Raw genomic sequence first — 13,855 nt, 5'->3', positions numbered from 1 at the left:
ACGCTATAAGGGAGTTGTCATTGGTAACAGAAGGGGCGGGGGAAGCGCCAATCAAACCGGAGCAGTTGGAAGGTACTGTCTCTTGGGGCGATGTGATGCTGAAGATGCCGCCTCGGATTAAAATAAGATCCACGGGCGTACAAAAAGCGAAGGGGCTCTTTTCTTCCAATAGAGAGACCCAAACTGTGTACAAGCCCCAGAGTAAGCAGGAGATCCCCAAAATAAAACGCGGGTCTCCTGACAAATCAGAGAGAAGGGCTGAGAGCATCGAGACGGCCATAGAACCTCCCTCAGCGGAGAAAAGGGCGGAGTTGACGGAGTTCCCGAGGTGTTTCCAGTCTCGCGGAGGAAGACAACCAGGAGGAAGACGACTTTGTTATGACTGTCGTCGGCCGGGCCACGTATGGCGAAGTTGTCCTCAGAGGACAGTGGATCGGAGGGATAGCCGATACACCGTTCCCCCTAGGTTCTCTGGGGAATCTAGACAGCACAGCCAAAGCCCGACTGATGGATCCTCCTGGAGGAAGACGTCCCTCGCGGGGCTGGCCGCTCCGCCCCAGTGGTCTTCGCTAAGGGGAGGGAACTATGAGGGATGACTGGCCAAATATTCCGATCGACACCTTCAGGCCGCTAGATGGAGTCCTCCCAGCAGCATGGAAGGTTCCCAAATTCCAGCAGGGCATTATGGACAGTGTAGTTTTTATAAACAATCCTGCTGGATACCATTGGGACCACCAGGAGCTGCTGTAGGGAGGCTTACAGAGTGCTACGTGCCCTATAACCCAGAAGTGCGTCATGATCACATGACCGGAAGGAACGACGTGCTTCCGGGTTGAAGAAAAGGACTTTTAATCTGACCCGGAAGTGATAAGGAATCGTGGACTGTAGGATTGGAACCACTTCCGGGTCGGGGAATACAAAAGGACTATGGGAAAGCCCAGAGGCCGAGCTGAGCTGGATGGAAGGGTGGCAATGCGTCTGGGAGAGGAGGATTGGTTATTTGTATTGATTATTGATTTGTATGTGTAGTGGAGGGTGCTTGGTGCACATTATTATTATAAAATAAATAATAATTGTAATTTTACCTGGTGTTTGGAGTGGTACCTGAGGGTTCAAGGGAGCACTAGCACCCCCTACTGCGACAATATGTATTATATATAAAAACGGCACCTTTAGTAACCAAATGTTCTATAACAGCACTTCTGTTTTCTTTATCAGACTTTTACATACAAACTTCAACTACACGTCATATCTCCCTATACCAAAATTACAGCAATCTCGTCTTCAAATAAGACAGACATAGATTAGTAAATCTCATCATTTTGTCAAGCACTGTCATGGTTAGTAATATGACGATTGACTATTTTTAAAAAAAACATTATTTTTACTATAAAAACACAAACATCATGTAATATTTTACACAGAAACACTTGCTAACTGTTCAACCACATTCCTCATTACAACATAAAACATTTAAACGGGTAATAAAACATGACCTACTTAAGATGGAAAGCAAAAATGTGTTTTGTTAATATTGATAAAAAGAAAAGCAATATAAAAGTTTATAAGCTGAAAGCAGTTATACCACTTATTACTTCTAGTTGTAGAACCATTCTCATTAAATTATACAGTGCATCTGGAAAGTATTCACAGCGCATCACTTTTTCCACATTTTGTTATGTTACAGCCTTATCTCAAAATGGATTAAATTGATTGTTTTCCTCAGAATTCTAAACACAACACCCCATAATGACAACGTGAAAAAAGTTTACTTGAGGTTTTTGCAAATTTATTAAAAATAAAAAAACTAAGAAAGCACATGTACATAAGTATTCACAGCCTTTGCATCCTGTTTCCCCTGATCATCCTTGAGATGTTTCTGCAGCTTAATTGGAGTCTACCTGTGGTAAATTCAGTTGACTGGACATGATTTGGAAAGGCACACACCTGTCTATATAAGGTCCAACAGTTGACAGTTCATGTCAGAGCACAAACCAAGCATGAAGTCAAAGGAATTGTCTGTAGACCTCAAAGACAGGATTGTCTCAAGGCACACTTTGAAGGTCCCAATGAGCACAGTGGCCTCCATCATCCGTAAGTGGAAGAAGTTCGAAACCACCAGGACTCTTCCTAGAGCTGGCTGGCCATCTAAACTGAGCGATCGCGGGAGAAGGGCCGTAGTCAGGGAGGTGACCAAGAACCCGATGGTCACTCTGTCAGAGCTCCAGAGGTCCTCTGTGGAGAGAGGAGAACCTTCCAGAAGGACAACCATCTCTGCAGCAATCCACCAATCAGGCCTGTATGGTAGAGTGGCCAGACGGAAGCCAGTCCTTAGTAAAAGGCACATGGCAGCCTGCCTGAAGTTTGCCAAAAGGCACCCGAAGGACTCTCAGACCATGAGAAAGAAAATTCTCTGGTCTGATGAGACAAAGATGGAACTCTTTGGTGTGAATGCCAGGCGTCACGTTTGGAGGAAACCAGGCACCGCTCATCACCAGGCCAATACCATCCCTACAGTGAAGCATGGTGGTGGCAGCATCATGCTGTGGAGATGTTTTTCAGCGGCAGGGACTGGGAGACTAGTCAGGATAAAGGGAAAGATGACTGCAGCAATGTAAAGAGACATCCTGGATGAAAACCTGCTCCAGAGCGCTCTTGACCTCAGACTGGGGTGATGGTTCATCTTTCAGCAGGACAACGACCCTAAGCACACAGCCAAGATAGCAAAGGAGTGGCTTCAGGACAACTCTGTGAATGTCCTTGAGTGGCCCAGCCAGAGCCCAGACTTGAATCCGATTGAACATCTCTGGAGAGATCTTAAAATGGCTGTGCACCGACGCTTCCCATCCAACCTGATGGAGCTTGAGAGGTGCTGCAAAGAGGAATGGGCGAAACTGGCCAAGGATAGGTGTGCCAAGCTTGTGGCATCATATTCAAAAAGACTTGAGACTGTAATTGCTGCCAAAGGTGTGTCGACAAAGTATTGAGCAAAGGCTGTGAATACTTATGTACATGTGATTTCTCAGTTTTTTTATTTTTAATAAATTTGCAAAAACCTCAAGTAAACTTTTTTCACATTGTCATTATGGGGTATTGTGTGCAGAATTCTGAGGAAAAAAATGAATTTAATCCATTTTGGAATAAGGCTGTAACATAACAAAAGATGGAAAAAGTGATGCGCTGTGAATACTTTCTGGATGCACTGTACATCAATGTGGTTGTAAGTAATCATTATAATAAGGTATCAGCAATATGTTTAACAAAACAACCATTAAGGGGGTGAAAAATAATGCTCACAAATGATTAATATCATATGTAAAATGTAGGATTTACATTTGTGTGACTCCTATTTATCTTTTCCCCATTTAACAGCACTCTGGAGGAATTAATTTTACCATCAAAGATCCTGCAATATCTACCTCTTTTGTTAAGCCATTCCATGTCAATTAGCATAAACTGATGTTTTTTTGTTTTTGCTCCAGCTGTGCTTCCTAGCTGCACCATGTTACCACATTTTGTTTCAAAATGGCCTTACAAAATCAACATGAATTTCACTTGGTCTTGCTACTTTAAGCTATAATGTACAGTTATATGTCTAAACTAAATCTGAGGAATTTTTGGATTGTGCAGCAGTTACTACATTTCTTGTGATATGTTGTAGAGGTGTAAGTGAGCACACATAAATTAAGTGACAGCCTCTATCCGGGTGAGTATGAGTTTCTTAATGGAGAACCATTTTCACTTGTTACTGTCTTCGCTTAATTTACACAAGGGTAACAGGATCATTTTTACTTATCAAAACAGTACAGGCTTTTGGTAACAAGAGACTGAATTGTTAAATTTAACAGGCTGCACTCCTACAGGGAGATCAACCACTTCTATTTACCCCCCTCCCCCAAGTCCAAAACTGATTCACATTATTTAACTTAATATTAATCAACTTCATATTGTATTTTGTCAGTTAATAATCTGTGCTTTTTTGTGTGCAACAACCAACTAACTTGTAAAATATAAATTCAGATTTACTTCTAATCATATAGGGAAAACGCCCACCCGAAAAATAACAAGATTTTCTAAAATTATGCTGTCAATGCAGAATTAACAGCATTCCAAAATTATAGCAACAAAAGCAATGCTGCTTTGCTATTGCTTTCAGTACCTGATTGACTGGCTGCTCTTCATTTCGTCATGTCATTGGCTTTTTTGTCATTATAGAAGTTATCACACTTGGGTAGACATTTTAATTAAAATTATATAAACTATCACATATTCTACTCATCTCCACTATTTTTAAAGCTAGTTTTTGATCACCGGATGGCATAGAATAAATGGCCATAAGATTCCACTAGCCTATGAACAGATATGTATGACATCTTAGAAGAAAAGGGGCAAAAATCAAGATATATTGCTAGTAATGAATGTACAAACTGTCAAGAGCTGCCCTGAGATATAACCATTTTATACGATAATGTGCAAACAGGCATGACATTTTATGTGTGCAGTCAAATTACAATCAAATTTGTATATATGACCATTACAAATGAAAGCATAGATCCTAGAAAGAAATATGGACTTTTAACTAAAAGCTATATTTTACAAATGAATTACACTCCAAATAAGTAACATTCCTGACAGACTCTGTTGAAATGAGGTTAACCTGTAAACTTTTGGAAGTTTAACAAAAACATTTTTAAAGGTTTTCAGCATCATCAACCATCACAGAATAAGTACAAATAAATGGGATATATACATAACTCTCCCCTTAAAAGAAAAAAAAAAACCAACAGTACACTAATAACAATGATAAATCTGACTACCATTTCTCATGTGTTAGATTACCAAACAACAGCCACATGCAGTCAACAAAAAACAAGTATACACAAATTTACCAAATTTTTTTTTTTTTTTTTTTTTTTTTTAAATAGGTGTAGTGGAATTTCCTTATTATCAACTAATGAAGAGCAGCACTTGGTTCCAATTATGTTCCTAATTGATATGGAAACAAAATGGGTCCAATTTTTTTCTTAGATGGTTTCTGCAGTCAGCTGAGGTTTGATTATCTAATTTTCCAACTTAGTGAGGAAAAAAGGTTGTTAATTATGCTGATATGTAAAACCAATGACTTAAATTTGGATGGACTTCCTTTTCACGTGAACATACTTCTTCATTTTGACAGGGATTCATTTAAATAAAATGTTTTAACATCTGGATTCATTAGTCTTAATAGATTCCTCAGGGTTCCACAGTAAAAGACGCAAAAAGCAAGCTTACCAGAATAATATCGGCGAAGCTCTGCATACAAGTCCTGGAAGACATGTGCATTCTGTGTGTACAACCTCCCATAGGTCTTTGTGAACATCTGCTTCATAGACTTCTCTGCCACATCAATCAGCTCCCGGAAAAATTCTGCAGGATGAAACAACATATGCTTGCAAATACAGACTGTGGATTGCAAATGTAGACTTTGTGGATTAAGTATAGCCTTCAGAGTTCAGACAACTTCAGACACTATATCAGAAGACAGTTGCCACAAATAAGACTGAAGGTTCAAACATTAATTGTTTACAAAAAAGGATTCTGTCCATATTTAAGAGGGAGTTGTGGATTTAGTTACATTTTTTTCCCCTTTAAAGCATGTCAGTGTGGGGATTCCATTCACTTTTATTTTAAGACCTCCAGGAAGACGTTTTCATACAAAACAGACCCATCACCACCATCTGTGAGATCACAGCTGTGTAACCTGACTGAAATAGTATACAATTATTACTCAAGACCAAATGTGAAGAAATGGCACACTTAAAACAAGGGTGCAGGCACATATTTTGGGAAAGTCTGGATAAGACCAAGCTCAACACAATAGACTGAAAGTATCATGATCCACATCACCACAGAGTGCATTCTTTATGCCTCACCTTATTTATGTAACCAGTTTTGGCACAAAAGGAAGCTCAGAGACTCACCATCAAACTTGCGATGCCGCTGTGTAAATGTTGAGAGGAGAAACTGGCTAGTTTCATCCACTGCTCCCCGGAAGTCAGCTTCACTTTGTCGAGATAACCAGTCTTCCATCTCAATGGTGCAACAAGTGTAGTCCTGCGGACAAAACCGCAGATGTTCCCCTAGACATTAACAAATTAAAAAATATTATGCTGTAAGGACAGTGTGCCATTTATTAAAAACCCTATCACTATCAAAGGAACAGAGTGCTACCTGAGGACTAAAACCAAAGTAATGAAATCTCCTCACTTTACCTTATGCTCACAAACCAAAAGTGCTTTTAATGCATACAAGTGGAGAAAGAAAAAATAAAAATGACCAATCAAAAGAAACACTTCATACCAGGAACAACACTTTGTTCATCCTGACAGCACTGCACTACCCATTTTACATATCCTGATAAAACAACCACAGCTCTCGCCTTACACCACTTCAACAGCAAATTTGCCATCTGCTCCCCACACCCATGGGACAGTCCAACTCCTGCACTATAATTGCAAATCAATCAATTTCAAACAGAAATGTTGTGCTCCAACTGAGGTCACAGTAGCTCTGCCCAGGGGTGGGGTGAGGGGAGGCGTGTGCCGCTTTTTCCACAGCAGTGCTGCCATTGTGCCAAAACCACCAACAAGCCAAATATAACTGTATTCACAATCCAACTGTAGAAATCCTTGTTGATGTGAAGTTGTGGAAAATGGGCATTATGAAAACAATATACAACAGAGCAGAGATCTGTCCTATGCAATTATACACAATTTCTATAAAATTTCCATCAAACCAGTGTCCATACTAACGGTGTTCTTCTTTTGTATTAATTATTTGGGGATTAAAGGAAAAAGATAGAAATTAATACAAAGAGTATTTTAGTTGTTAGAAAACTGGCATGGCCAATTTCTTATACAATAAGCAAATAGGCACAATGGGCCTAAAGATCTTCCTTGCAAAAAGTTATTATTAAAAATAGCACTCTATGTACTCCTGAAGCCTGACAGATCATAGTAATTGTTTGTACACACAGGGTCAATAATACACTATAAATGTTTTACAGGAATATATCAGAAGTGCTTATGACTTGATGGTAAATCAATGAACCAGAATCTGAAAAGTCTGGCATCCCAGGCAGGTTTCCTACATTATTACTTGCAGTGTGACCTTAAACAGGTACTTGGTCTGCTGTTCACTTCTAATATCCATGTGCTACATTAATCACAAACTACTGTTCATTCAACATCTGTAAAATGCCCAATGATCTGATATCAATGGTCTTTTTCATTATCAAGTCATATTATATTGCATGCATGGCAGTAATAAACCTCAACTTTCCAGCAATTGTTTGGGTACAATAGAATCCAAGAAATGAGGTTGTAAGGACCCAAACAGCATATCCCTGGGGACTCCCAGTTTCATATGGTATGACAGAGGAATATATGTCCTGTGTGCCAATTTGAGTACAGGAACATTTACTCTCAAAAACAAAAAAATAAGAATTTAGTGATTCACTATGACTAATGACTGCCGAGAGCCAAAAAGATGACTGGCAAGGATAGCATATCGGAGCATGACAAGTGATCTTCTATTTAGAGGACACAAGCCTTGTTAGCAGTGCTCTCTGTCTAAAATGTGTATGTGGGTATTGAATAAATGTGACACCATTTCAGGTTCTACTATTTGTTCATATTACAGATGGCAAGGACTGTCAGCATATAGGTATTTTACTGCTTCCTAAGTCAAACGAGCATTTAGCTTTAAGAAAATACTTTAAAAGCCAGGGAATAAAAAAACCACACATAAGAAAGATAGATGTAAATGTAAAAAGCTTGTTCTCCTACTGCATACACAGTATATGATTATTTAATCATTTAATTAATCAATTTGCTAGTTCCTAGGTTTTTACTCATAAAACACACAGCTTCCCTTACAATATCTTTGTGAAAATACATGAAATTGCCAATAACAAATGCCAAGGTAATTTTAAATTACATTCAGTAATACTGGTAAATTAATGTCAGCCTTTGCAAGTGCTGACAAAATGTGGTATGATCATTTCTATAGCCAAATAGCCCGATCAAAGATGCTTTCCTCCTGAGCTTCAATATTTCAACAAAACCAGCTCAGAGTGGTGCCAACAGAGTACCTCACAGTCAACCAGAATGTAGCCATTGCTCTACAGAACAAGCAACTATGTTTAATCCGTTTTTGGAGTAATATTTAAATGCTTTGACAAGAATGGCACATACCAGTAATGAAAATTAAGCTTTTTTGATTTTATAGATATGAGAAGTAAATGCCAGACTGCAATTATTTAAATGTTAAATCTGATCAAATGTAAAAAAAATAAAGTAATGTCATTAAACAGTAAAACAATGCATGTAAATGTATCCAAATTATCTAATCAAATTCACAAGAGCCTAAAACCAATCTTGGCATCACAAGGCAAGAAATCATCCTGGATGGGTTGCCAATCCATCACAGGGCCCACTCAAGTACACATGCACACTCACATTGAGGCAATGAGAGCAAAACCATATATCCAGTGGAAAAACCCACACTTCCATAGGACGTATACACAAACTCCAAACAGAGGATGACTAGGTGTGAACCCAGTCCAAGGACAACTCTAAAAACGACATCAACAAACCACCCACCAACTAGTGGCAAAATTTATGAACACTACTGTAATATAAAAACACCAAATTTATTTAAATAATGTGCAATAAAAAATGTTAAAATGTAAAAAATGTGTTTCTTTGAAATGTTGGCAGAAAGCTGGAGGTTTGCCAAAAATCGATAAGAATCTATTTAATGTTTCCAGGACTTAATGAAAGAAAATACAAGCATAAATACTACAGATTGGTATTGCATTATGTGTCAGTTAACTGGCTTCTCTCCTAGTCTAAAATTCTACTGGGTTTTGTCCGCCCACTCACTTGCTCTTCTAACACTAAGTGCTTGTTCAGTCTAGTTTATTAATGGTGAAAGCAAAACTGATTCTCACATATACTGTTTACTAAACAGTCTTGTTGATGTATATGGAAGGAGAACTTCAAACAGCTCTACATATTTTTTCTTCCAATACATCTCTGTAGTATTTGAGATATCTTTCTTAACAAAGCTATTTAAAATTGACCTGACTGATAAGACAAATGCTTGCACTTTGTTTTAAATCTACAAATTTTAATATTTCATTAAACAACTAATACTTGACTGCTTATTAAAAGATAGAGGTCACAACACTAGCAGACAAATGTTTTTATCTTATTTATTAGGATTTATTTTTCCTCCCTAAAGTAATGGAAGTATGTCAGAGAATACAAAGATTTATAACAAAAATACAAAAAAGGAAATGTAATGTAGATGTCTACTGTATGCTTTAATAAGAGGTAATTATTGCTCATGAAATGCTAGTAAGAGAAATGAAAAGCCTTATGACAAAAATAAGGCTAGCAAATCAAAGCAGCAGAAATGCAGAATATAAGAATAAATGATTCTTTTAAAATCATTGCAAGCTTGAATAACATGGACAGATGTTGACATCCTAAATATAAGAAAAAAATAAGCAGTGATCAGCATTTAGTCAGCCAGAAAAATAAAAAATATCTCCCTACGCGAGACCCAGTCTCATAAATGATGACTGTAGTTCATTTGCTCTCACACAGTGACCTACACCCATGTAAATCAATAATGCAAGACCAATTCAGTTACTAAACTGAGTAGGTCTTGACCTAAGATCATTTTAAATTTGTCTTAGATCAGAAATGATAAAGTTACAGATTTTAAATTCATCTCTGGCTAACCATGAACATTAAAAGGGAAACCCAAGTTGTCTGGGTTTAAACTGCATGAGTATCTATAGTGTCCTGGTGAAGAAAGCACTTCCAAATAGGACGGTGCAACTCTCAATGCAAGGAAGTACATTAAATACATCGTTTGTCTAGGTCTATCAACCTACTGAAATAGTTCATCCCATTAAAGCTAGTTGAATGTAATCTCTGGTACCGGTATTTCAAAGAGTGAAGGCAGAACAGCACTACTGGATTTGTAGGCCACGGAGAATGGAAAACTGTTAATTCACAAGCAACATTTTATAGCCTGTAACTTCTGGTCTCACTGTACTTTACAAATAAGCTGCAAGACCCATGTCTGCCAAACCTTTGGTAACCAAGACTGAAATGTTGATACACAGTACATCTAGACATTTTATATCAAAAAATGCTCATAGTGTTACACTACTGGAAGTCTCTTTGAGTTTGTCCTGTCCCTATATAAAATGCTCCTAGTGATTATAGAGCCTAACTGATTTCAGCTATCACATAAACATGTTATAGCCTTCAGTGAAAGTGATCAATCATATATACTGGGAATTACCAAATGTACAATTATCCACATAATAAGGTAGAACTAAATATGATGTTTATGGTGTGTTCAAAGTAGGCCACTCAACACTCAAAATGCCTCTGCAGTACACTGGTCAATGTTCATGATAGATTTGACAACTAATGAGAATATTTTATTTGATTTTAGCTTCAAATCAGCATTCACCTTTTATATTTAATGTGCCAAATCCTTCAAGAAAAAAAATATGTGAAGTCCTAATGAGATAAGTGAACAGATGCAAAATATTAAAATTAAAACCGAGACAAGTTACAGTTAACACAGCATAATATTCTCTCCTGATTCTTAGAGTCTTAAAATACAGCATTAATTCACTGCACCAAACCGCAAGTTGGAAAAGGAATGACACAGAAAGAAAATCCCAATTAATTTGAGGACAACCACAGCATGCGAACATTATAAAATTAGACAGTTGATTTGACAAAAGTGGGTAGAGATTGCTCAATTTGAAGAGGGCAGATGAAGTCTCCATGCAACAATGGATATCAATTTCTGTAAAAACTAAGGCAGCACAACAACATCATCACATATAAGTAAATCATATTAAATGAATATACAGACATGTATCAACCAGCAGTGAAACTGCTACAGACTACTCAATATGGGAATGCATTTAAGGTTTTTTTTTTTTTTTTTGGGGGGGGGGGGGGGGGTGAGTTAATAGTGTAAAATATAAATGTTAATCTCCAATACAAACAAATATTGAATGGATGTTTTACTCACTTAATTTTTGATAAAACCAGAATTTAAACACAGAATAAAAATTAAAAAATGTTACAGTAACAATTACAAAATCATTACTGACCAGCACCTTCCCATACTTTAACTGAGGGTGTAGAGGTTATGAAAATAATTTACTACTTTGTTTTGATCTGCTTTTAAACTCTTTCTCAGATAGATTATTTAAAATATTTTTCCTTAAAAACGAGTCTTAGTTTTTATTACAGTGTCAATATTAAACAGTGGCACCACTGAAGCATAAACTGAAGTAAATAAAGAACATTCAAACTACAATCCAAACCAACTAAATTAACAAAAAACATTTACATACAACACAAATTGAATAAAATGAGACTGGCATTCATAACTGGTTTTGGTCCACTCACTTATAGAACAGGTTCACATACTCTCATTAACTTTAATTTTATATATTTTATCAGTTACCAAATATGAGTAATCAGTATTGATCTGAGACCTTACATACAAAAATGCACCGATATGTCTTAGAAAAGTAAACTTCACACTGTCTGCTCCTTTGAACAGAGGAACATTTAAATACAGGTATAAACATGTCACAGACGAGAAAAAATGAACCAGTGGCTGGGTTAAACACAATGAACATGAAAAGCATATTAATTGCTTTCAGCCAATTGACTATCTGATTTTTAGATCAGGAAGTTAACAGATGTACAGTATAGTAAAATGTCTTATTTTATTAAAGCGGCATTTGAGGCAATATATGCTAGTGGTGCTACATAGGTTAAAATGAGGTCAGTCAATGAACTCACTGTATTTTAGGAAATATTACAGGTAGGCATCAGGTTCGCTTATTCCTCAATCCAAATCAGTTACCAAAATTATACTTATCAAAAGTATAATATCCACTGTTACCTTGGTGACCATCCTTTATCCAAAAATATACTTATTTAGTCAAGAGAATTTAAAACTGTGACTCACAAGAGTAGTCCTAAAGATAACCAGAAAAAGAAAAGCACTGTACTAAGAGAGGAGGAGAGGTTAGGAGCAAGCATTGTGCTATTTTTTTCTGAAACTGGAGTAGAAGGCAGAGATCCAGAAACAATACAGAGAACAACAAAGAGGGACTATTCCATGTTATACAAAAAAGAATACTTTCAAAAATAATCTCAGGTAGGAAATAAACAACAAAATAATGAGAAAATAACTTGTAAGGCACAAGTAAAAATTATTGCCTGGAGATATCAGCTTTGAAAAAGATGACTACACTAATCTGTTTTTATACAGTACATTTCATGGTAAACAGAATTACTAAGTTTTTTGAAAAGGAACTGACAAAAAAACATAAAACCTGCATTCATCTGAAGCCTGGAATTTAAAGAGATTCATGTAAAGATATAAAGAATGACCCCCGGACATTTGGTCATTGATTAAAACAATCTCTCTCTCTATAGATATATATGACATAAATCTAAGACTAGTATTTACAGTGAAGTTTAAAGAAATACTGCTACAAAACCCTCTCTTTCTTTGATTCACAATAGTTGAACACAATTCATTAAAAAATACATATACAGTGGCAATCAAAAAGCTGACCAAAAGAAGACAACGCAACTAAAATAAAATCAAACGTACACAATGACAAGGCGGCGAACAACCCAGTTGTTGCACTCCTGTCATATGGCCTGTGGACTACTGTTGTGCCCCACCGACCCCTAATGTTATTAGTGGGTCAGATGACATGACTGTACATGCATGCCCCGATAGAACAATACCTAACCAAACAATGGCCATCAGCAGGACCATACCGAATCCCACTTTGTGGGAGGGGTCGATGTGAGTGATGATGACTGCATACCTACTCGATCATTTCGTGCTGCAGTCAGGCACTTCCGCGAGGCATCCACGAATCGGACACGCGTGGATGCTCACGCCTAGTCTCACAGATTTCAAACACACCCACTGCCTTCTTTCAAGCGGAGCCCTTAGAGTGTTTTAAAGAAAAAGGTTGAAAAAAGAAAAATGATGCATCAATCACTTGTCCTACAGCTTGTGTCGACGAAGAGTGAAAGGGGAGGGGAGGGGGGTGAAGTATGAGTTGTATCTCGTACACACAACGCAAACCTAGGTTTACATTCGCATTCTTTGTCAAAAACTACACGGTTAATCTTCCCGCACATACTTGTCCCTAAAATGGTCAACGGTCCCTCGACTCTTACCTGACATCTGCGTCTGAGGCGCAGTACTGGGGTCGAAGCCCTTCGCTCCATATACCTGGCGCACCTCGCTACAGCTGCGGGACCTTGTGTCCCCCAGACAAAGAACGATAAACTGGGCGAGCAGCCAAAGCCCGCTCGAGAACCAAGAAATCTTCATTAGGGAGTCGACCTTACTCAGCCGAGTTGGACCCAGCGCTAGCCACCTTCTGTTTTCCTTTCACAAAAGACACAACGCCGTCCGCCCAAGAAAGACCAGAACACTGCCGGCAGATCTGGGCGATTGAATGAGTGAAGTGAGTCGGTCCACTCTCCAGACAATGAGAAGATGCGTGGTATGGCATGCGCACGCGCGGTCCTAGTGCCTGCCGAAACTTGTGCCTTGTGTGCACTCTGCAGGGTCCTATTACACCGTTGTTAATGGGAAATAATGTACATTTTTTGAATATACTGTATATATATCACTTATCTTTCTCTTTTTGTCTAAAATAAACATTAAACATATCACATCTTCTTTTGCACATGCGATCTGGTCAAGAAAGATATTAGTAGCC

General features: G+C 37.9%; 1 protein-coding gene across 1 annotated transcript in view; it reads right to left on the bottom strand.

Moving 5' to 3' along the window:
* The window catches only part of gpc2 (glypican 2), a 34,092-nt gene extending 20,470 nt beyond the window's left edge, over positions 1-13,622 (bottom strand). Inside the window, exons 1-3 of the mRNA XM_028798030.2 lie at positions 13,305-13,622; positions 5,961-6,119; positions 5,272-5,406 (exon numbers count right to left, since the gene is read on the bottom strand). Of these exons, the coding sequence (XP_028653863.1) occupies positions 5,272-5,406; positions 5,961-6,119; positions 13,305-13,461 (451 nt within the window). The 5' untranslated portion in view covers positions 13,462-13,622. The remainder of the gene's footprint in view (positions 1-5,271; positions 5,407-5,960; positions 6,120-13,304) is intronic.
* Positions 13,623-13,855: the final 233 nt, after the last annotated feature.

The sequence above is a fragment of the Erpetoichthys calabaricus genome, chromosome 3 (genome assembly GCF_900747795.2).
Source record: "Erpetoichthys calabaricus chromosome 3, fErpCal1.3, whole genome shotgun sequence".
Lineage (NCBI taxonomy): Eukaryota > Metazoa > Chordata > Cladistia > Polypteriformes > Polypteridae > Erpetoichthys > Erpetoichthys calabaricus.
Note: the sequence above shows the minus strand (reverse complement) of the source record. Positions and strands in the feature narration are given on the sequence as shown.